The following is a 26,025-nucleotide window of genomic DNA, read 5'->3' on the forward strand; positions in this document are numbered from 1 at the left end:
ACCAATACGACTATCTAAACATGTATACATAATTTCAAAAATTAGGAGGTTGTTGTTCATGCTTTGGGAGGATATACTTTAATCAAAATATTCGCCCAAGATGAGGCATTGTCTGAGTGCTGTGGGTCTTATCCTACTGGGGGTTCAGTTGAGGTCAGTTGTGTTCAAATACATTGCCTCAACCATGTCCACTAAAAAAGGGCTGTTTATGTCAAAAAGAAAACAAAAAAGGTGACCCTGAGCACTGTTGCACGGTCACCTTCTGTGTTACCGTACGTAAAGTTAGGTTACCAAATATATTACTTTTTCTTATTATTGCTTATAGTACTTTAAATCGCTACTTTGTTCTATCTGTTCAAGTATTTATACAATTGCTTTATATACTCCTTGATTTTGATGGAAACAAATAAATAAATATAAAGCGTATGGTAATAGATTGTATGCAGCTTACGGGATATTATCACTATATGCGTATGTACCTTCATGAATATGTGCTGTTGAGCACAAAACATACTGCTATTTTTGTAAAATTAGGAAAAAAAGAGGATATAAAAGTGCAACCCAGGCCCAACCATGAGATGATATTTTATGGAGAAATTATCTTCTTTCAAATGTTCGGTACTCTTAAAATATCCATGTTTAATCTTATTCTACCCCCGTGTCCCCATAAACAGTAAAATGCAAATAGATACTGACCGTGTAACATCCAGATAAGGTACTTCAAAGTAAACGGCCCAGTCCTCTTTGTTATGAATATAGAGCGGCTCATACTCAGTTGATCTACCAAGATCAAGATCAACTAAGAAGTGGCAAGCTGTAACAGGACTCTGAAAAAAAACTAATTTAGTGTGAAATATTTGTAATTTTTAGATATAAACTTGATGAAAAAAAGACAGTAAAAATAAAAAGTATAATTTAATCAAGTATTATTATCTACCACATTAGTTTACGTCTTGCTTTGAAGGTCCTCAGGACCGTATCCATTATTTTTTGGGGGGAGAGAAGGGGGTGTTAGCTTAACAAAACGAAACAAAATTGGTTTATATGAATTATAATTACTTTTGGACGAGTCGGATATTTTTTTGGGAGGATTCAAATTAGAACGCCCCTTGATACAGCTCTGTGTAGCACACACATATATTGGCAATATCTACCAAAATTAAAAAACTTTGCATTAGAAAGCTTAGAAAAAACATTGAATCTGGAAATAGGCCCTGAATTCTTCTATTCAGCTCATTAAGCAGACAATCTGTGAAGAATAGGAATAAAAAACAAAAAAGAGATTAAGGAAACAATACGCTGCTGTTTCATAGACACTGCATTTTTATATAACAAAACTTCTTTAATCAGTAATAGTCTAGTATTAAGTCTGTGAAGCAGTAAAACAAAACAAAATATTATAAGAATCAGTTCATCCCTACACAGCAAAATAGGGAAATTTACCCTTAATTTACGTACTGTTTGTTCAAACGCACTGTAGCAGTAAATATATTTTTTACAAATAAAAATTATTTCGAGCTTACAACCAAAAATAGCAATAGGGAGGCTACCTAGAAAGCAAGTACTTTAATAAGAAATTGTTTGAATGAGTTTTTCCTCCTCTTCGTTTTAGTTTACCCGTCATAGCTCACCACTCTATGAAGTAATGATTTTTATCTCCCAACTGTTCCGGTTTTATTAAGATATTTTGTATGATTATTACTCAATCTCCTCCTCACTTCTCCTTAAGTATAGCCCAGCTATTTGGATTGTAAGGGCTGGGTGTCGATGTTTTGGATGGAGAAACTCCTCATTCCTTGAGATTTCTTCTGTTCAATTATGATAGACATACAGTTCAAGGTCAAATCCGCAGTTCAAGGAGGAGGAAGCTCGTCAAACATAATTTTGACGACTATTTACTTTTTTCTCGACAAACTTGAAAGCTCAAAGACAAAAGATTTCTAATACAAAAAGATAAAAAGGATCATGTTTCCTTTCCTATTAATAACCATATCTTACAATCTGCCGCAAGAGTTTTTTTATGCCAACAATTAACTTATTTCGTAGAGATTTAGAACGGCAGTCATCATGAAGTTTATCTGGGATCTTCAATTAGAGATAAATTACCCAAACACGAAGATTATACTTATGTCTAAGAAACTCAAAGAACTTCCAAGAAAAGAGAAACAAATAAAATTATTAGCCTTGTCAGCCATCCCAATTTTGGGCCAGAATATAGGAATTTTGGATCTAAACAGGGATTCTTCACTTACCTAGGTAGTATTATTAGTAAAGACGGTGGATGCAGTAAAGATCTTAGAAATAGAATAGCCAAGGCCCAGGGCGTTTTTTCACTGTTGAAAAAAGTTGGGAAGAACAGGAAGATAAGTCTAGAAACCAAGATTAGAATATTGGAAGCTACAGGGATGACAGTGGTCAAGCATGGTTCTGAAGTATCCGAAAAACGGAGTAGGATTTGCTAGATGTTTTCCAGAGAAAATTCTTACTGGTTGTTTCGGGTACCCAGCTGACTGACCATATTTCAAACAGAAGGCTCTACGAAAAGTGTGGCTTAATCCCGTTTTCTAGGGCTATAACGAGAGAAAAGTCGAGATGGCCAGGGCGCGTTCCGTGATGAAGCATGCAGATTACATGATTACATAAATCTTCCAAAAAGGAAGATTTTCCTTTTTGGCCAACTGTCTAGGGCTAAACGAAGAGCAGATGATGGGACGATGACGAAACGGAAAGATTTAAGGAGAATAAAAAACTTCATGGGAGGGCGTAAAGAGGGAAGCTTTGCTTAGGTTGGGATGGAGGTGGAGGATACGTAGCTTTGCAGGCCTCAGGCGGCTTGGTGCTGCGGTGATGGGATTTATCACCTAGGAGAGCAAATTACTCAGAGCTGACAATGGAGAGCACCCTTATTTCTGTCTAAAAAGATTAGTGATCCTAAATGGCAACTCTGCCTATTCAGTTGAAAACTATGCATCACGATCCTGCTATTTTCTCAGGAAAATTATGAAGAAATTCAAAGATTTCTAACCAGAGATATATATTAAAAAAATAATTTTCATTATAAAAAGTAGGCCTATACAGAATTGTAAAATTCCTTAAACTCAATTAAAGTAAGCAAGTAATATCCTTTGATTACTTGCTTAAACTAACATCTTTCCAATGTTCATTGGATAGGGGGCTAAAATTGAAAAAGTTAGAAGCTATATATGTAAAATACATTTTACTGATTAAGATTATAATCTGGTGTTGTTTTTTGTTGTTTTTTTTTTAATGATAGTAATATCCTAAAAATGTCTCGACGCGACAGGGGGAAACAATATGTTAACCAAATAAGAGCAATTTCTTTGAATTTGACAGGACAAGATTGCAACATTACACCCCATATTTGTTATATAGGTTTGTTAAACTTTCTATCAAAACTGTTTTGATAAATTTGAGCAAGCGAGCGTTGTTCTGTGAGTGATTTCAATATTCCCTATACAGTAAATCAGGAATATGCATTGATGAGTACAAAAGATATAAATCTTATTTATATCTGCAGCTATTTATGCTGCTAAATAGTTATTTAATGGTTGTAAAGAATTAAATGTTTTGACCTGAGGTTAAAAAGAAATATTTCCCAGAACAAAACTTTCTCGTTCGAATAATACTGATCAATCACACTTTGTGCTGGTTATCAAGTGGTCTTTAGCTTCAAATCTGCGTTCAAATCTGCATCTGGGTTCTCGAGAATTCATCCTGTTTATCAATTTAGCCCCTTCAAATATTTCCTTTTCTCCATATAGAAAAGGGCCTTGAAAGGGGGATATTTCAGTGACACTCAGCCATTTGAAAGAGACGCAACCGAGAGGCAAAATGAGGTACCGATTTAAGAATCATACTGGGCTTTTGAACATGAGAGAGAATGATATGGGCTAACTAAAATATTAAATTTAGCAGAGAGAACTTCTAGTCTGAATAATTGGAATAGCTTCGTTTGTTTTTGTTTAATAATGTTAGCCTCATTTCTTGTTAGGAACACCAACTACAATGTAAAAATATTTTTTCCTCAAATTTTGGCCAACCACGTTTTGTCAGTCACACTCATGTTTTCACAACCTAATAAACTGGTAGCTAACAATTCCTTCAAGAACTTGGAGAGCAGAGGATTACCTGTAATAAACGTTTGATGTGTTATTAAAATTTTGAGACATTGATCAAGAGACTTTAAAGTATAATCAAAAAATCAATTGCAATAAAAGAACGTTATTATAAACTATCCTATAACGGTGTGGTTTTCCGAAATATGGTCAAGTGGTTTTCCGAAATATGTAAAGTGGCATTGTAATTATCATCTAGCTCTCAATAGTACAACTTATTAAATAAGGAGTCACCCTGGGCATACTCGTTGTACTAAGGGAATCATTACTCACCCTATTCTTGCAGACGAAAAAGGAAACAAATCTTAGTTTTCCATTCACTGTACGAAGCATTTTTCTAAAAAAGAATCTTGCTTGTAAATTCCCCACCCTCGGGGAAAGAGAAACTTACGTAGAATTTTCACAATATCGACGAAGTTACCAAGGTTTTCCACAAATTTTTTCCGACTTGCACAAAACTTCACCTCTTTGACTTTACAGTCAGTCTTCAAAAAGGTTAAATGAATTTTAGCTAAAATCTGACTATAAGAAACTGGCAATATAATATGTGGAAAACGATTTATTAACTTCGTGTACAACTTTACAAAGACCCTAGGAGCCCTGAATCTTGTGGAAGCATGTGAGGATTATAGCTCTCAGTGCAGATTTATAATCTTTCTTAAAAACATTGCCTCTCAGTTACCTTTTATGTGAGATTAAATATATAAAAAACAAGTCTTTCCTAACAGAAGCAAAGAGCGAAAATATGTCTTCAGCAGAGTAAAAAAAATAATTGATTGGTTGTTTCTTTTAACTTTTAGTTAATTATTTATTATAATGTCAGTTATTTTTTTTTACTCTGCTGAAGACATATTTTCACTCTTTACTTTCGTTAAAAAAAAAATTTCTTTTATTTCTGTTTGTTTTTTATTCATTTTTGAAAAAAAAATACAAAAAAAAATAAAGAAAACAGATATTATATGAAATAAACTGAAACATAAAGCACTTTAATTAAAGCTAATATTTAAACTTGCTATACGTTTTTAATTAGCAAAACAAAAGTAGTTTTTAAATTCATAATAAACATATTTATTTCTGATTTTTTTTAATACAGCCATATCTAAATTCATATTTATTTAATCTCTCTTCGTTTTCATTCGTTTTGGTAAAAAAGAAAAGACCAAAAAAAAAGGATAATAACAAATAAAACTTAAATGGGATAAATTGAAACTTATAGTACTTTAACTAAAACCGATATTTAAATTGGCCTGGAATTTTAAATTAGTTCCTTGATCCGTATGTCAGCAACAAAAAGATCAGAAAAACGTTTGAAAGACAACTCTTTCACGACTAATGAAAAAATCATTTTACTCTGTGATTAAACTTGAATAATTGATCTAAAATGAAATCTCTCCAGTCAATTTTTGGTTCACAGACAGCTAGCATTGATATATTGATAGCCCAAAATGTCATACGCAAAATAAGTGTATTTATGTTTACGAATTATTACGAAGCACATATGAAATAACTGGTGATATCTCCCATCCAGCCGGTTTGGCCGATTCGAGGGTTCTCCTCTAATGGTATCATAGCAATATTTTCGTTATGCCTCCCTGTTTGTTCCAGTCACTGTTGTTGAGTGGCCCGTGTTGGCCCCAGAGGGCTTAATCGACAGTGATTTGCTAATAGCAGCAGAGAGTCTACTTAACCTCAAAAATGCATTGTAAATTCTTATTACCCTTTGTCCATCATTGCAGTTAAATGAATTCTTAGAAATATTAATTTGTACAAATCTTAGTCCAATTAAAAGTATGTTTTAAGCTGCATTGTAGTTAAATGAATCCTTAAAAAGATTAGTTTACGTAAATATTAATTCAATTAGCAGTATGGGTTTTAAGAAGATACAATGAACAAACTATTTGGTCAAATAGATGAAAAATAAATGTTTCTGGTCAACATTGATCGAATCAGCCTTCTCTTATAGGTGCGACGCCGGGGACTAGTGGTAATTGTAGTAGCAGTGGTAGCATACAAATATTTCCTTTTTGATCATCTCCCTTATCATTTCCTGAAAGTTCCAAATTGTTATACATTCATACAATTGTTATACACACAATTGTTATACATTCATAAGTTACACCCTTTTGACACTCCGTAAACACATAACATGTTTTGATTTAGTTCAGCTCTCTCCTCGACATTCTCTGAAAGGCACACCTTGCTTTTCCTTCGTATTTTTGGAAAATGCAGTTTAGACATGAGTACCTTTCTCAGTGATATGTACCATATATAAGCAATAAACAAATAGCCACATTTACAGGCCTTAACCTGAGGAATGTGGGGAGATTGACATCCCCAAAGACATAATTATTGGATCTTTCAATAATACTGAACAAAAGAGTTCAACTGAAATTTTGATTGAACGTGTTTTGGGGAATGATTGGATTGTGGGGGCAGTCCTCCTTTCACTTTTGACGCTTAAAAAGGGCACTAGATCTTCCAACTTCCAATCGAATGCCCATCCGATTCGAAGTTTATACAATTCGTTCCATAAGAGCCTTATATACCGGGGGCGTAACTTACAACCCTTGCACCTGGGCTCTGGAGGGTTGTGTCCACCTTGAAGCCATTGTTGTATGCTTTTTGGATCTCACAATTTTGATTGGATGCGTTTGGGGAAAACAGGTTATCAGGGAGGGGGGGCTAGTTGCCCTGCATCAATTTTGACTCTTTAAAAGGAACTAGAACTATACATTTCCAATCAAATGAGCTTCATCTAACGTTCAAACAACCACAACTTCCATAAAAAGCTAATATGCCCCCGGGGTATAACTTAAAACCTTTTTCCAGTAAAATACAAATTATGTTCTGTTCTTGAGAAGGTATGGGGATTGTCAAAGACATAGTTTCCAGACCTTTCAACTACACTAAGCAAAACTGTTATCTCAAAATCTTGATATCATTTGTTTTGGAAACTAATGGGCGTAGGGGGGGGGGAGGTTGACCTCCAATCACTCTTGACTAACAAAACGAGCACTAGCCCTTTCAATTTCCAATCGAATGAGCCTTTTTTGAAATTTCTACGACAGCAAATGGCCATTTCAAAATTTCTACAATGTGCATTTTGGGAGAATACGAGGTTTGAGGGGAGAGGGCTATCCACCCTTTGATCACTCTCAATCTTGAAAATGACACTAGAACTTCTGCTAACCCACCCAAAGAACCCCTCCGAAGTTTATACGATCACCCTTTCTATATAAGCCTTATATACCCCCAGGGCATAACTTAAAACCCTTCGAAATATGACCGTAATCGTGAAAATATGAACATGTGGGAAGAGGGCGTTTCTCCCCTTCGATCACTCTCAATCTTGAAAAGGACGCTAGAAGTTCTGATTGGCAATCCAATGAGCCCCCCTCCTAAGTTTATACGACCACCCTTTCAATACAAACCTTATATACCCCCTGGGCATAACTGACAACCCTTGCCCTGAGGGCAATGGGGGGTGTCAACCTCAAACAAAATGGCTATCTCAAATTTTTTATTGAATGTGTTTGGGGAAATGGTGGGCGTGGGAGGTGGGTTAGTTGCCCTCCAAAAACTTTCGACTATTAAAAAGGGCACTAGCCCCTTCAATTTCCAATTGAAAGAGTTCTTTTCGAAGCTTTTATGACAACAAATAGTCATCTCAGAATTTCTATCAGATGTATTTCAGGAAATTAAGAGGTGTGGCAGGGGGGGGGATATCCACCCTCCGATCACTCTGAATCTTAAAAAGGACACTAAAACTTCTGACCACCAGTCCAATGAGCCCCCTCCGAATTTTAAACGATCACCCTTCTGTATATACCTTGTTTGCCCCCACAGCATAACTTATAACCCTTGCCTGAGGGTTGTGGGGGGTTTATTCTTAAAAACATAATTTCCGGACCTTTCAATTGCGTTGCACAAAATGTCTATATCAAAATATCGATTGGATGTGTTCGGGGAAATGGTGGGCGTGGGAGGAAGGGTTAGTTGCTCTCCAATCACTTTCGACTATTAAAAACAGCACTAGCCCTTTCAATTTCAAATCGAATGAGCCTTTTTTGAAGTTTCTACGAGAACAAATGGCCACCTAAAATTTCCATCAGATGCATTTCGGAAACCCTTGCCCTGAGGGCTCTGGGGGGGGGGGGGGTCATCCTCAAAGACACAATTTTTGGACCTGTTCATTTACATTGAACAAAATGGCTATCCAAAAATTTTGATTGAATGGGTTAGGGAAAATAGTTTCCATGGGAGGAGGGTTAGTTGCCCTCCAATCACTTTCGACTGTAAAAAATAGCCCTCTCCACTTCCAATCGAATTAGCCTTGTTTGAAGTTTCTGCGACAACAAATTAGGGGCCATCCCGAAATTTCTATAAGATGCATAATCTCTGGACCTTTCATATACATTGAACAAAACAGTTATCTGAAAATTTTGATTGGATGTGTTTGGGGAAATGATGGGCGTGGGAGGGGGGTTAGTTGCCCTCCAATCACTTTCGACTATTAAAAAGAGCACTAGCCCTTTCAATTTCTATTCAAATGAGCCTTTTTCGAAGTTTCTACGACAACAAATAGCGACCTCAAAATTTCTATCAGATGTATTTTGGGAAAATACGAGGTGCGGGGGAGGGGGGGGGTATCCACCCTCCCATCATTATAAATCTCAAAAAGTGCACTAAAACTTCTGATTAGCAATCCAATGAGCCCCTTCCAAAGTTTATACGATCACCCTTTCTTTATAAACCTTATATGCCCCAAGGGCATAAATTACAACCCTTGCCCTGAGGGCTCTGGGAGGGGGTGTCTTCCTCAAAGAGATAATTTCCGGCATTTTCACCTACGTTGTACAAAAAAGCTATCTCAAAATTTTGATTGTATCTGTTTGGGGAAATGGTGGGCGTAGAAGGGGTGTTAATTTCCCTTAAATCACCTTCGACTGTCAAGAAGGGCACAAGCCCTTCTAATTTCCAATCAAATGAGCCCTTTTCGAAGTTTCTACGACAAAACGTCTAAAAAAAAAATACTCTTTACTCAGGTAGCGCTATTGGGTTGCCTATGATACACTTCCAATTTCCCAGATAATCAGCATTGGAATGGAAACCCAGTTCCAATAACCGTATAGAAATACATCATATTTTTGAGATATCAAATAAATCAAATAATTTCCTAAAAATTGTCCATCATATATCTAGAGGGATTAAGTTAATAAAATCTTGACTTTCTAGAAAATATTCAATCTTGGCCAATCCTTGCGAGGTTTTTTTTTCCCTTTAATACGGGCAAGGAATGAAAAATCCTTTGTCCCTGTTCCACTTCTGCAAACATAAAAACATATCCAAGTGATTATAATGAGTTATGAAAATAGAGAAAAACTAAGAAAATGAATACTAAGAAGAATACTAAGAAGAAAAGTTTTTCACTACGTGAAAAACTAAGAAGAATATGAGAAATGAAAGACTTACAAATTCAAAATACATTGTATTATATTAACCAAAAAAGTAAGGAGAGTTATAGTAAAGAAAAAGATGAGAAAATTTAATGATGTGAACTCACGTATCTGCTTTCTTCTTCTAAATTAAGATCATTCATGTGCTTAGGTATGACAGAAGTATTATCTTCGACTGAAGCATAATACTGTGGCAGCTGCCCACGAAACTCAGATTTGAGAAACAACAAACTCCACCTAAAAAAAAAGAAAAAAAATGACATTCCTTAGCGTAACCAAATCACTCTTTAGTTACAAGTTTGACAGCTTAGCCAACAAAAATTAAAAGTTCTTGTTGAAAGTCTAAACAATTAATTTAAGTACAGATGGGATCCCCTATCGATTTATATCTTTCTTTTTTTTATTAATTAGTTTTGTTTAAGATAAAGTTCAACATAGACTTGTCGAAGTTACCTTGCCCCATGTCTTGTACCTGTGTCTTGTAATAATGTACTTGTACCTCAATCTTGTAATGCCTTTTGGAAGCTTCCTGAATATCCAAAAATAGAAAAGAAATAGAGTCGGTATTTTAAAGGTATGATAGGTTTTTTTCTTCAAGTACCAAATCGTGCTGGAAACCATCATACCGTTATAAAATGCAAAACTGCTAAGTCCATGAGTGACGTGGAAGAAGACATTTAGAATTATGAGAACAAACAAGAGCTACTGGACCAAGAGTGGGTCCATCTTCTGAAATGGAGACGTTAGCAAGTGGTTTGCTTTTGTTTGTCTCTGTTTATCATTGATATTTTTTTTCCGCTGTTCTCCATCTTCATCTGTTGATTGTTAGGAGTGTTATGTCTGACAAATACAGGATGTGCATAAAAGGTTTAGAGCTTTTCCGGTGATGTGAGATGTTTTGGGGTCTCCACACCTTAATAAGCTCTTTTCGAGGGATTTTTTTATAATTAATGTCTGTTTTTAATAGCATATTGCATGTTTTTTTACAGGCCCTCTTAATTCATGGACATGATATTGGAATCCTCTGAATAGATAAAAATAAGCACAAAAAAGAAAAAAAATGTACAGTTATACATTGAAAAGTACTTTCAACATCACGGTCATATATTATCCACTCCAAAAATTGCAAGAAACTTTTCAAAAAAAATTTCAAAATTTTGAAAACTTCTAGCAAGAGGAAGAAGCAAAACTCAAATTATTCTTGGGGGTTACTTCTCGTTTTATTTTTGTTGAATGATTATTTGGTATATTAGTTTTTTGTTTTTTTAGTTTAGTTTTTCAATCCCGTTGAGACTTCTTAATTATCTGTAATTACTTTTTAACTAATATGTCACATTTACGCTTTACCAAACAGAGAAAGATATATTACTTGTTCCCAGGAAGGAAGAAACTAGAAGGGAAGCGATGCCATTCCTTTCCAACACAAACGTTCACGTTGTCTTTCCATTCTCTACTTAAGTTTCCATTACTGAATACTTTATAAGCGGATATTGAGCCACTGAAACCTATAACAAAAATAGTTTAAAAAGTGCTAGAACATCTTTAGTTCCAGAGATGATGTAATTGAGCAAACACTTTGGACATCAAACCTCCGCCGTGACTTTGTGCGTGAATATTCCACTAATTATGGAGAAGGAAGAAAAATTAATTTAGGATTTTTCTAGTAGCCTACGCATCAATATTTTTAAAACACGAAAATATTAACTTACACACAACGATGATTAAAATATAAAATGAGCTCAGAAAGAAATCATTTCTTCGAACATTGAGTTTTAAGCTTTGTATCGTCCAATTTGGACAATACAAAGCTCTTTTTTCAGAGAATCCTTCATTCCGATAACCTCACTAAGCTGTTTGCTCAATATGTTTTCTTTATGTCTAGGTAAGCAACGACACAAAAAGCGAAGTTTCTTTGAAGGGGTCTCGAAGAAAAATCATCTTTTGGATCGGTTCCAACTGAATAATAGAAGCCCTGGCACAAATATAAGCAACCATATTCGACACCAGGCCTTACTAAAAGAGAATATCAGTTTAAATAGAAGAAAATTCCTGAAACCCAAGATCATTCTCAGCTCAACAGACCAGATAGATGAGACCCATTTGAGGTAAATATCCAAAAACATTAGCGGAAAAATTGATTTCCATAAGGCAAGCAACATAGTACTTCCCTAAATGATCCCTGCATCTCTTGTTCACTTTATAACATAAGGGATGATTTTACACAAAGGGTAACTGAGCTGGATAGAAGAAGGCTTACGGAGAAACAGCTACTCTCATCCAGGATTGCCACTCCTTTCAATTTTTCAACAAGACCTTGGGATTTCAGTCCTGAGCTTGGCATCAAGGGTTGTTCACTTGATACTATAACTGATGACCTTACACAGAGGATAACAGAGATGGATGGAAAAAGGCTTGTGAAGAAACAGATGCTCCCAGTCAGGGTTACTACTCCTTCGAATTTTCCCCCAGGACCTTGGAATTTCAGTCCTGAGGTTAGGATAGGATGGTATTGATTTATTATACATTAAACAAGTATAAATTGCATTTCTTCCTGTTCCTACAAAGAAGAATCATAAGAAATTTGTTTACTCTGAACGAGTAGTTAACTATAATATCAACAGAGCTCTGAAATAACCTCTTTGAAACCAGTTATGTTGTGCCCATAAATATTCAGTCAATGTGTGTAGTAGTGTTGAGCAATATTGGATATCGATACATCACGCCGAATATCGATATTGAAACGTAAATATCGATATAGAAAACGATATTATTTCGGCTTTTTCTGGTATCTACCCGTGAACGTCCAGCAGAAAAGATCCAACGTAGAAAATTGTTTCACAAATGACCGGGAAGAAGAATAATCTATTCAATATACTGACTCATATATAAAGATACACAGCATGCACAGGTATGTCCATAAAACGGCATAAATCGTTCTCAATCTACGTTTAGTGAGGGTGGGCTCTTAAATGTTGGTGAGAACCTCCAAAAGGCTTGGCTAAATATAATACCTTCTAGGCTTATAGGCCTTGTTCAGATCACTTGTATATTACATCTGACGTTCTTCTCCAAATTGAGCAAGTGAAATAGCAAGATACATAGATTGGTTCTTACTGGAATCTGTGTCAGTAGATGCAAGAGCAGAGTCAATAGTCAAGCCAGTTTCCGGGGATCACATGATGAAGTTTCAGCAGACAATGCAAGACAGGCATCGTCAGCAGCTGTATCTGTCACGTCCCAGATCTCTACATTTTCAGTAGGGAGTCTTTAGTTCCAAGAAAAACTGATCCACTCAAGTCACAGAAGTCATGTAATACGGGTCTCAGAAATACCTATACAAAATAGAAATATTCAGAAAATAGAATCGTCTCAGAAATACCTAAATTATTGTCCATGCCCGCCACCAATGTGCTTTCTGAGAGGGAAATCCAAGTCTGATTGGCTGATTAAATAAAAAAAAAACAAGTTTTTTTAACTGAAAGTAAGGAGCGACATTAAAACTTAAAACGAACAGAAATTACTCCGTATATGAAAGGGGCCTTTCCTCCTAAACGCCCCACTCTTTACGCTAAAGTTTAACTCTTTTTCTCTTAACTCTACTTTTTTTTAAAGTAAAAAGCTTTAGCGTAAAGAGCGGGGCGTTGAGGAAGAAAAGCCCCTTTCATATACGGAGTAGTATCTGTTCGTTTTAAGTTTTAATGTCGCTCCTTACCTTCAGTTAAAAAAACTTCTTTTTTGTATTTAATTTCTGAACGTTTTTAAAAATGCATGTTTTGATTTTGGCTCTCTGCACGTAAATAATTAAAAAGAAATTTGCATATTAATTTTTGGAGGAGGCCTAGTTGCCCTCCAATTTTTTCATTACTTAAAAAGGCAACTAGAACATTTAATTTTTTACGGACGTTTTCATTAGTAAAAAATATACGTAACTTACGAATTAACTTACGTAACGAACTTATATATTCGTCTGATTTATTCCGTATAGGAAGGGGTTCACCCCCTCGTCAATACCTCGCTCTTTACGCTAAAACTTGAATTTTGTTCCAATTCCTTAAGAATGACCTCTGAATCACAAAGGCCGTAGAATAAATAGTTGAAATTACTAAAAATACTTTAGCGTAAAGAGCAAGGTATTACGAGGAGGTGAACTCCTCATATGCGTAATAATTTCTGTTTGTTTTAAGTTTTAATGTTGCTGCTTACTTAGTTGAAAAAACTTTTCATATTTATTTTTTCATTGTTTTTTTTTAAATAATGCTAGAAAACCCTGCGCCCCCTTCATTGAAATTCTCTTCTCCCATGACAAATTCCTCCATGGAAAGATCTTCCCACGTACCCCGCCTCAATTTCTCCCTCCCCCAAACCAAAAAAAAAATCCCCCTGAAAACGTCTGTACACTTCCCAATAGTCATTAGTATATGTAAACAACGGTCAAAGTTTGTAACTAGCAGCCCCTCCCACGGGGACTGTGGGGGAGTAAGTCGTCTTCAAAGACATAGTTATTAGGTTTTTCGACTATGGTGAATAAAATGGCAATCTCAGAATTTTGATCCGGTGACTTCGGGGAAAAATGAACGTGGGAGGGGGCCTGGGTGCCCTCCAATTTTTTGGTCACTAAAAAAGGGCACTAGAACTCTTAATTTCCGTTAGAATAAGCCCTCTCGCGACATTCTAGGACCAGTGAGTCGATAGGATCACCCCTGGGAAAAAAACAAAAAAACAAAACAAAAACAAATAAACACGCATCCGTGATCTGTCTCATGGCAAAAAATGCAAATAGGCAAATGCAAATGGGGAAGGGGATTTTTCACGGGAGAGATTTCCATGGAGGAATTTCAAGCGAGAGAAACTTTCCATTGAGACATTGGGAGGGGAGAATTTCCAGGAAAATTTTCCACGGAGAGAGGACTTCCTGCATGTTTGAAGAACGGTTAGAAAAAGACTTGTTTTTCTTCTAATTAGACGAAAAACAAGTTTTTTCAAAAGAAAATAGGCTAAAAATAATTTTCCCAGCGGAATTGTCCGCAAGAAGTTTTTTGGGGGGATTTTCAGCAGGGATGGAAGTGTCTAGGGGAAGGGGGGTTTTACGCGAGCAAAACTTTCTAAAGAGGAATTTTCTCTGGAGGGGGATTTTTCATAGACAGAAAATGCCGTCTTGTTAAAGTTAGGAGATTGTTAAAATACAAAAAGAAACTTCGGCGTGAAGAGGAAGGTATTGAGGAAGGGTTATATCCCCCATATACAGAACAATTTCTGTTCTTTTATGTTTCAGTATTGCTCCTTACTTTCAGTTGAAAAAAAAATATTATTTTATTTAATCACTGAGAAACTGAACCAATTATCAGGAGAAAAATATTGACATTTTGCTGAATGTTATAACCAAAAATAGCCAGTAGCTTATTTTTCTCCAACCTGAGCCCAAGCCATTCCAAATCAGGGTCTTTGGAATATACGTTCATGTAATATAAGTTTTCCTACATTTTATTCAAAACTTGGATATTTTTTTTGCAAAATACTCTTTTGTCATTAAATTTCTTTGTTATTGAATTTTGCCAAACTCTATAAAGTTAATCTGAGAAAAAAAATAATAAAAAGTATCGATATGTCAATTATCGAAAGTAAAATATCGATATATCATTGAATCAAATTATCACCAAACACTAGTCTGTAGTACGGTGTGCCAAGTTGGCACACCTGGCACATACTTTTTTTGTTATTGAATTGCTTTGTTATTGAATTTTGCCCAACCCTAAGGTTAATCTCATCATGAAAAAACAAGAAATAAAAATCATCATAATCAATCTCATCATAAAAAAAAGACAAGAAATATCGAAGTTGATATATCGATTATCGAATATCGAAAGTAAAAATATCAATATCTCATTTAATCAAATTATTGCCGAACACTAGTCTGTAGCAGTGTGTGCCAGGTCCTGCTAAAAGATTTTATTTTTATTGTTAGCGAAACAATACATCATCAATTTCAGCATTTGTTGCTTTGCTAGTTGATTCAATTGAATAAATTCAATTGAATTCATTTTGTATAATGAAGTTAAAATCCCCGATTTATAACGAAAACAATACCAAAACTTAAAAAAAATGTAAGCGGTAAAGTCAAAGGTTTTAACAGTACTTGCCTAAATCATCCAGAATAAGCCTAATGATAAATTACTAGGACTGATATGCATATTTTCAGAAGACATTTTTTTTTGCCTGTTAATTTTTCGTGTTCCTAACCCAAAGAAAGATCAGCAGACAGATTCCAAGGGCCGAAATTCCCAAAAGTTTTCTCTTCTTTTACTTGTTTAAATGAACAAAAAGTGCGATGTTCCCTTGAAAATGTGTTTGGACTACTTGAAAGGTTTTTCGGGTATAATACATCCTCCCCCAACCCAATCGTATTGCCATCAATAAGAAAAAGGAAGAAGAGATACCAGGGAAGAAGATGCCAGACGTCAAAGTCAGGATAATGCAACAGACAAATCTTTAAACATATCTCCTTTTTCCAAATTTGGGAAGAGAAAGTTAATGAGTTTGGATTCAAACAATATAGACAAAAAAAAACTCTTTTTAAAACAGTAAAACTAAATGAACTATCATATATGTTTTATGTCATGAAATTCCACTACTAATAAGTATAGTTTTTCATCCTAAATCCTTCGAAGAAGATTTTCCAACTCATTATCTAGTCCAACTCAGAATGGAGCTTCATTTGCACTTTATAGAAAACTAAATAAACAGCTTAAATGAGAAATTTAATTAAATATAATCCTTTTCAATACATTTGAAAGAAATGAATTTAAGGAATAAACCATTCACCGTAATTTAGAACATATTAGACAAATAAGATTAGATTGGTTGTTACAATATAGAAAAGTAATTTCCTAGAAGTTCGAGTAGTATTTTAATTTTTTAACACTACAATGAAAACTGGAGAACTATGAAAATACATAAATTTAAATTTTCAGCAAAATATATGTGACACTCTAGCCTTTTGAAATTCGAAGTTTCAGGGGCAGTACACCACCCTCATTTGTGATAGTTTCAAAAATTTTGGGGAAGATAGAGAGGTGTGCGAATAGAGAGGAAGACAAAGGGCATCCTGTACTCATACAGATTGAAAAACCCGTCTGTGACTTGAATTTACACTTCTATCTTTCCATGTATTTAAATTTACTTAATATTAAATTTTACTATGAAGAGAAATAACAAATTTGAAAGTTAAAAAGAGAGGAAAGAAAATTTTCATTTTAAGCTTAAAATGAAAAGAAATCTGCAACTCAAAACCCACAAAAATTCAGGTTGCGTTGAAACCGAAACTTCCTTGAAAAATTATTTTATTTCATTTTTGGTAAAAGACGAAATAAGAATTCTAAATTTAGTTTACTACAGTATATTGTGACAGAAAAAAAGACTTTTGATATGCCAAATCGCTAAATAATTTTTTATAAGCTGGAAAATTGTACGATAAGAGAAAAAAGCATTGCAAGTCTTCTCTCTCTGGTCCTCCCTCTCCTTCTCTCTTTCAGAGAGGTTTATAGTCTTTTTGTTTTTTGTTTTTAAGTTAAGTATACAAATATTAAGACACATAAGAACATAATTTTAAACTGCGACCGATAATGAGGAGAAAAATGCAAAATCCAGATATATGTGTTCCTTCTAATAAAGAAATCAGATTTTCTTTTCAAAACGCTATAAACAGAAAGAAAAACAAGAATTAGATGGAAAACCCAGGCTTTTGATATAAAAGTAAAGACAGATTAAACTTAAAAAGAACAAACATAATCTTAATTAGCAACATATTACTTTAAGGATGATAGATCGTTGATGTGGGGCGAAACGAAAAACAAGTCGACATTGAAAAAGGTAATTAGGGAAGATTGAAAGGCAGGTGGGCTTCATGGGAGGAAGCAAAAGGTGAAATTTTGAACAGACTGTGGCGGAGGAGGAGCATGTGAAGCTGTTTTGGCCTGAAGCAGCTAAGTATTGCAATATGTAGTAGTAGTATTACCTTTAAGAATCGCCAAAATCCGAGCAATGGACAAAAACATGTACATCAAAACGAAACCGTATCGAAAAACACTAGCAACAAATCTTGGTCCTGGCCAGTGAAAGTGAACCCAAACTGAGTTTACTATTTTTGCAACAGAATCTACAAACACAGCACCGGCTAAGCAGATGAGCGGATAAACAGGGAATAGAAATCGTTCCTCCTAAAAGAGAATGAAAACTTGAGGCAAAGGTTACTACAAGAAAAAAAAGTTTAAATGCTATTTTTAGTGTGTAAATAAAGATAGAAGAGGGAATAATCAAAGAGCCTTTCGGAAGATATACATGAAAAAGAAAGAAAGTGTAATCTTTATCAGAGCAATATCCCATCATCGGATATTGCTCATACAGCTCCAATCGAGGCAAAATGTGATCTTTACCCCTCCAAAAAATGGTATTTATAAGGTGGGGCTATCAACATTCCATCAAATAACTGGAATATACAAGTGAACAAGGAACATGAAGCCGCCAGCTTTTTTTACCATTGTAATGCTCCCGAGTTTCCCCTTTCCTCTTTCTTTAATTTCTATTTTACCTTCTTTTTTGTTATTGTGTGTTTTGTTCATGCATATGTTTGGGTTTGTGGTTAATCCTTATATCTGTAGTTTAGTCTTTCTGACTGTTTAGGTTTTATAATTTTGACTCATATTTCCAATTGTTTTCATTAAATTATTAATGCTTTCCAATTTTTACGCCAAAGGGCTGATGTGGAATTCCTGTTTTTAAAAGAGACTACGCAACTAACTCCTATCATCAATATCCAATCTCAAATCAACGGAGCACTATTCGCTTAAGGCACGAGATCCGTTGAAAAAAGTCTCAAAACTGTTAGGTTAGTTATGAACACTTACAATTAAACAAAGTAATCTTAATCTAATATAGGATTAAAAAACGTTTGTATGAACTTTTTGTGAAACTTAAGTCGAAAAAGCAAGAACAATATGAAAAATACTATTGGCAATTTTTAGTAATAAGTGATTAGAAAACATAGAGATTTTATTGTTCAGTAACTTAGCAAGGACCAATATTTGATACCCCCAATAAAACGCGGCATATTTGGAATCACACATATATGGACAAAAGATAAACGTTTGCATTAAGGGGAAAAGACCTAGCAAAACAAAAAAATAAGAAAGATCACAATTGCTTCTTTAGTTAAACACTGGAGTTAACAAGAGCTAAGAGCTCATATGGCACTTGTGACGAGGCAAGAACAGCTAAGAGCCAAGAGCTCATATGGTATGAGCTCTAAAAAATTCTAAGAATCAATAGATTGATTTAAAAGGAAAATCAGAGCCTTTAAAAGGAAAAGCCGGTCAGGATTTAAAATAAGAGCGCTGAGGCACGATGTCCTTCTAAAAATCAAAATTCATTAAGATTCGATCAGATGGTCGAATTTAGGAAAACGACTTTATCAAGTCAATTTTTGCAGCTCCCTGACACGCCTACCAATTTGCATCGTCCTAGCACGTCCAGAAGCACCAAACTCGCCAAATCACTGAGCCCCTCCCCCAACTCCCCCAAAGAGAGCGGATCCAGTACGATTACGTCAATTCCGTATCATGGACATTTGCTTATTCTATCCAACAACCTTCATCCCGATTCCTCCACTCCAAGCGTTTTCCAAGATTTCCCGCTCCAACTCCCCCCAATGTCAACAAATCTGGTCGGGATTTGAAATAAGAGCTTTGAGACATGAATTCCTTCTAAAAATCAGATTTCATTAAGATCCGGTCACCCGTTCTGAAGTTAAAAGTACCTCAATTTTCAACACCCCCCGGCTCCTCCAAAGAGAACGGATCCGTTCCAATTATGTCAATCACGTATCTAGAGCTTGTGCTTATTCTTCCCATCAAGTTTCATCCCGATCTCTCCACTCTAAGCGTTTTCCAAAATTTATGTTTCCCTCCTCCAACCCCCTTTGTCCCCGGATCTAATTCGAGTCGAAAAAGGAACATCTGAGACATAAGATCCTTCTATATATAATAAGTTTCATTAAGATCCGATCAACTATTCGTAAGATAAAAATACTCCAATTTTCACGTTTTCCAAGAATTCTTGTTTCGCCCTCCAACTCCCCCCAATGTCACAGGATCTGGTCGAATTTAAAATTAGAGCTCTAAAGCACAAGATTCTTCTAAATATCAAATTTCATTAAGATCTGGTGACCCGTTCGTAAGTTACAAATACCTCATTTTCCGAATTACCCCCCCCCCCCCAACTCCACCAAAGAGAGCAGATCCAGTCCTGTTATGTCAGTCACGTATCTTAGACAGGTTTTTATTCTTCCCATCCAGTTTCATCCTGATCTCTCCTCTATAAGTATTTTCTAAGATTTCCGCCCTCCCCCCCCCCAACTGCCCCCCAATGACGCTGGATCCAGTTGAGATTGGAACTAAGAGATTTGAGTTACGAGGTTCTTCTAAATATGAAGTTTCATGAAGATCGATCACTCCTTCATAAGTTAAAAATACGTCATTTTTTCTAATTTTTCAGAATTAAAAAAATAGAGCGAATTAGTTCCAATTATGTCAATCACGTATCTAAGACTTCTGCTTATTTTTCCCATCAAGTTTCATCCCGATCCCTCCAATCTAAGCGTTTTCCATGATTTTAGGTTCCCCCCCCCAAACTCCCCTAAATATCACCAGATCCGGTCGGGATTTAAAGTAAGAGCTTTGAGACACAAGATACTTCTAAATATCAAATTTCATTGAGATTCGATCACTCGTTCGTAAGTTAGAAACACTTAATTTTTTCTAATTTTTCAAAATTAACTCCCCTTCCAACTACCCCGAAGAGAGCGGATTCGTTCCGGTTAGGTAAATCATGTATCTAGGACTTCTGCTTATTTTTCCCACCAAGTTTTTTCATCCCGATCCCTTCACTCTAAGTGTTTTCCAAGGTTTTAGGTTCCCCCTCCCAGTTCCCCCCCCCAGTGTCACCAGATCCGGTCGAGACTTAAAATAAGAGCTCTGAGACACGATATCCTTCCAAACATCAAATTTCATTAAGATCTGATCAACCGTTCGTAAGTTAAAAATACTTCATTTTTTCTATTTTTTCCAAATTAACCGGCCCCCCACTCCCCCCCCCCCCAGATGGTCAAATCGGGAAAACGACTATTTCTAATTTAATCTGGTCCGGTCCCTGATATGCCTGCCAAATTTTATCGCCCTAGCTTACCTGGACAGACAGACCGACAAAATTTGCGATTGCTATATGTCACTTGGTTAATACCAAGTGCCATAAAAATTGAAAAAGAGCATTTCTCACTAAACTACGTACCTGATACTAACTTAAAAAAAAGCTTCAGTCTTTCCTCCCTACCTCAAACCTTGGACACAAGTAACCTTCAAATGGGACCATTTATAATTCTCATAAAACTTATTCCCGAACCGTACCAAAACAATACTCTCCTAGACTTGAAACAAAGTTTTCAAAAAACTAGGATCTTAGTTTAGCTTACAGTAAAACCCTAGGAAAAATACTTGTTCGATTTTAGCTAGCACTTCATATTGTCGGAATTGTTAATACCATTGCGTCAAAACTACTTTTCTTGATCCTCGATTTGTCTTCTGCACACTTTGAAAATCGCAAAATTATTTTCGAGTGGTTCTTTTCTGTCATTCTGTAATGTTTCAGTCATAAATATATTATTTTGATAGACTAAAATTATTAAGCACTGCTTTTATTTGAAATGCCCAATATTATGGCTTCTTAGTTTTTAATATCTGAGATCAAGTGTTTTCGCAAATTTATCAGCTTTAGCCGGAAGATGCCATTTTTAACTCTCTATACGTTTTATGGGAATATTATCTTTAAATTTAAATAATATCTTTAAGATGACCGAGAATCATTAACCGTAAAGACACCGAAATCATCTGTATCAGAAAGTTAATGAGTAGTAGCATGCAGAACTATATACCTTTAAAATGCTGGAACTATTTCGGTTCAATCTGAAACACTAGCTCAGTGACTGAGAGCTTCGATCTGGTCAACCTGAATGGTCTTATGGGTAATACGCTAAAGGCCCAGTCGTCACAATAAAATTTGGGTACACCAGGATTTAGCTAGCGCTAATTTGAGGCAATCAGATTTTTCATAGAAATTTCTCATTGGCTAAAAAATTTTACGAGAAATTCTGATTGGCTTAGAGTAGCAATAGCCAGATCTTGGCATATAAAACCTAGTTGTGAATGGGCCTAAAAGGAGAATTGCTACCCATATCACTTTAGATATTGACAGTTATTTCATTAGCACCAGAGGTACGGCCTATACAAGGGAAAATATACGCCACACGAGCTGGATCAGCCAGAGAGGCATATAAAAATTTCACTTTGGAGTTTAGTGTATGTATTACGGAGCCGTTCAAGTACAACCAAGAATTGTTCCCAGTGGTTTTCTCAATAGTATTTTTCAGCTACTATATAGTGTAAATGAGTTGTATCACGTACAATTAACCGCTTTAGATAAATATTCAATACCCACAGTAGTCAGGGTTGCTTTTGTTTTGCCATTAGTTATGAAGCAGTAAGTACGAGGTTTATTACTAGAGAAAAGTCGGTATTCTACATGGTTACCAAAAAATTCGTAATCAGACTTAGTAACGAACTGACAGATAGAATTTTATCGCAGTACTACAATAAACAACACTACTTATGTGTGCCACTTTCCTCAGCCACTATTTTTTTTTCTCCATCAAGTCTAATCTAGAAATCGAGGTCTTTACAAATCTTTACTAGAGGCTATTTTAAATTTTTCTTTTTTTCCGACGAGAATCATTGCATTTACAAAGAAATTTATAAAAATAATCGCCAAGGAGCCTTTCGGTTCGTTCAGCCAACTCCAACTTCCAACACATATTTCTATATAAACAAAAACCGGAAAATACTCTGATCATGCACGACCACTATTGGTAAATGCCTCCAAGAACTTGGCAAGACGTGTCAAGCAGAAAACTGTGATCGGGTCGTTTCACACTGTGGCCGAAGAAATACATCTGCGTTTCCCGTACTACAATGGTGAAGATCCACACCAGTTATAAACATACCCTCAAAACAATCTAGGCCAAAGTTATAAATAATGTCAGGCATTAACATTGATCGCTAAAAAAGGAAAATACCTGCAAGAGGAAGAATATTCAGTTTTAAATACACATTTCTTACTAAATCTCGAAGTCCATAATTTGCTAAAATCCTAACGGCAGAATTCTGAACGGTTTTAAGGTTTTTCAGATACGATTGAAAAGTTGAAGATCATGCTGATCAACAACATAAAAGGTAGCAATGGACAAAGGAACAAATACAAAAGTCTAAGGTCGAATTTTGGACAAATATGCTGTAAATTCCCGATAAATCCAACATCACAGGCAATTTTAAATGTTGTACAGTTTATACGATCAGGGAAACTAAGCGTCACATTCAAAATAATGTCCAAATACCTAGTCGAATACACTCTATTAATAATTGAATTTCCACATCTCAACTTATCTACCGAATAAAACTGCCAAACAATACAAAATTAGACTTCTTCTTATTCAAACTAGTCCACTTCTCAATCAAACTTATATCATGCTCAATAGCATTCAACTTTTAAGATTCAACTTTCTTCATAAGGTTCTTTGATGCAATTGTAATGAAACAAAACTCATCTGCAGAAATCAGTTAAATTTAGTGACTGGAATTTTTGCCAAAATTTATCTCTCGGTTATTAATATAGTATAGAAAACATAATTCCTAAAAACATCCGAGCTTCTTCAATCAAGCTCAAGAATACCCAGATTAACCTACAATGCTAGTAACTTATTCTTTAACAGCAAAATCTCCTTCGTTTAAAATTCAAAATAAAGAAATTGCGAGCAAAGAAAATAGTAATAGAAGTACCTTATGAGATTGACAAAAGAAGATGAAGAACCAAAGGTACATAGGTAGAAAAACAAGAAAACAATCCTTCAGGGTACGGTGATTCGGAAGTTGGTTCATGGAATAAGCAATCACCTAAAAAAAAGATGAGTAGATATGTTCCCATTGACATTTATACTTTTGTTTCAATAACAATTCACACATCCAAGAATGCTTAAAGAAGACAGGCTTGTTTGAAGGAAAGGAAAGTAGATTGTACGAGTCTGAAATAGATCAGAGGAAAAGGAAGATCAAAGAATTATAAAGCTATGAACACAAAACCTTCTACTCTCATTTATGGTTTACTCCTAGTTTTGTCTTTTTCACCAATAAAATTATTAAAAAAATTTTTTACACGTTCTTTTTTTGAACTGTACTTTCAAGGCCTTTTTCTTAAAGAAAAAGAAAAAAATGGAAACATTTGCAGCAACTTTATTTACAACTTCCTTGCCAATATTTAGTCTATAATTTGGACCTTAGCTTAACGATATGATTTTTATTAAAGGGAAACATCAAAAATCTGGGTTTTGGCAGCACATTGATCGAATATTCTAAGTAAAAATGCATTTTCAGCACCCGTGTGTTGCTTGGAAATGTACTATAACCAAATGTGGAACTCAGCCACACTGACCTCTAAGATTAATTATTACAACGAAGAATACAGTCAACGAGGTTAAGTGATTAAACTGAAAGTGGAAAATTCAACCAGACTACAGGCTGGTAATCCTCAGCGAGAAACTTTCTTATTTAAGTAAACAATACGTCGGTGAAAGTGACCTTCATTGTTATGCTGAGGGTTGTAACCAAAATCTCAGTGCCCCTTCAGCAGAAATCTTCCAGATCAAATATATTTACAAAAATAAAAACCAAAACAAGAAAAAAAATATAACAACATTCAAGGTAACAAGGGGAACCGCTGAGCTTTCATCTTTGCAAAATCGTCAACAAGCTGGTTGTAGTCCAAATTTTTTACTAAATCCTTTTCTCCAAATATCAAAAGGAGGTGACTGAGACGATCATCTCCTGTTGTAGCCCGCAGGTAGTTTTTTCACTATTTCTAGTCTAGAAAACAAACGCTCATTGCTCGCTGTTGTCTCAGGAAGTGTGGCAGCAATACGAAGTAGTTTAATTACTTCTGAATAGGCCACTGGTAATGCCTGAAGATGGTCGACAATGTCTAGAAACTTTTCCGAATTTTTCTCCTCATTGAGCAAGAAACGCTTGGCAATACCAGCTTGAGATTCGAGAAGAATGCTGTCGATATCCAGCTCACCGTAAAAAGAAGAGAAAAGCTTGAGCAGCTCTGTGTCCATAAACTTGGTTGAGCTTCGATCCAAGGCTTCGAGCGTACTCAGCACTGGCAAGTTATCTGTGAACCTTCTGTCAAATTCGGCTAGTAGAAGGTCAAAAATTTTGAAGTATTCTTGCTTCATTTCATCCGCCAAAGTAGTAGTCCAATTTCCAGATTCGATGAAATTCTTTCCTAGCGTCAAAGTTGTCACAAATTGTTTCCGATGCTTGGTGATCTTTTGAATTCTTCAAGGTCGTCCTTTCTGACCAACAGAGGAGGGTCTAGTCGCGGGTCCATTCACAGCAGGTACTTCAATTTCGAGTTCTGTTGCAAATTCTTTAGCCCTCTTGAAAAGCGATACAAATGAAGCATCTGAACGCATGTCTGTGAGTTTGCTTCTTGTGGCCTGAATCAGGGTGCGCGATCGAGAAATAACCAAGTCGACGGCGACGGCATGGAGTTGCTGAGACAGCGATTTCGTCGCTCGCGTTATTGCTTCTATGTAGTGCAATTGGAAGGTAACAAGGAACGATTCCATCAAGAAATGATAGGCCAGGAACTGACCTATTTTAGTCTATCAACTTAGAGGAATTACTGCAAATATTCAGAATTTATAATATTAATATAATCATCTAGGAAACGGGCATTTGACAGAACTTGAGAATTAGATTATGTATCTAACCTGCTTTTAAAGTTTACAATGGTTAATAGCAAATAGTGTTATTATTATGGCCGGCAAAGGACCCTTTTTGGTGGAAGCTTGGGCCCCCTGGAAAATCTGGGGTGGGCATTTACCCACCCCTGCCCCCCCCCCAAATGGCTCCTCTGGTACCAGATTTGAACCACCCCCTTAAATTTTTGTCCGACTCGTAAAAATGTTACAAAAATACATAAAAACAAAATGTGATGTGTTTTGTAAAGTTGAAAAAAAAACAGATAACATCACAAAATGAGAAAAAAAACATATTCACACAAACACACACGCATATGCACTAACAGACAAGGGGCAACAAATGATAGCTAATCGGGGCTGTAATAGTAGAGTGAATTGTATTCATATCGCATTTTCATAGGCCACGGCCAAGATCGTATCAAAGGGGATACCAGATTTGAACACCCACCCTGAAATTTGTGTCTGGCTCGTAAAAAGGTTACAAAAATGCATTCAAACAAATTGTGATGTGTTTTGT

The 26,025-nt window shown here is 35.6% G+C and overlaps 1 protein-coding gene across 1 annotated transcript in view; it reads right to left on the reverse strand.

Annotated features, from left to right (window-relative positions):
* The window catches only part of LOC136033741 (alpha-1,2-mannosyltransferase ALG9-like), an 86,321-nt gene that overhangs the window by 4,012 nt on the left and 56,284 nt on the right, over nt 1-26,025 (reverse strand). Inside the window, exons 8-12 of the mRNA XM_065714636.1 lie at nt 23,527-23,640; nt 17,604-17,805; nt 10,962-11,097; nt 9,700-9,829; nt 697-827 (exon numbers count right to left, since the gene is read on the reverse strand). Coding sequence (XP_065570708.1) covers nt 697-827; nt 9,700-9,829; nt 10,962-11,097; nt 17,604-17,805; nt 23,527-23,640 — 713 coding nt within the window. The remainder of the gene's footprint in view (nt 1-696; nt 828-9,699; nt 9,830-10,961; nt 11,098-17,603; nt 17,806-23,526; nt 23,641-26,025) is intronic.

This window comes from Artemia franciscana, chromosome 12, assembly GCF_032884065.1.
Source record: "Artemia franciscana chromosome 12, ASM3288406v1, whole genome shotgun sequence".
Classification (NCBI taxonomy): domain Eukaryota; kingdom Metazoa; phylum Arthropoda; class Branchiopoda; order Anostraca; family Artemiidae; genus Artemia; species Artemia franciscana.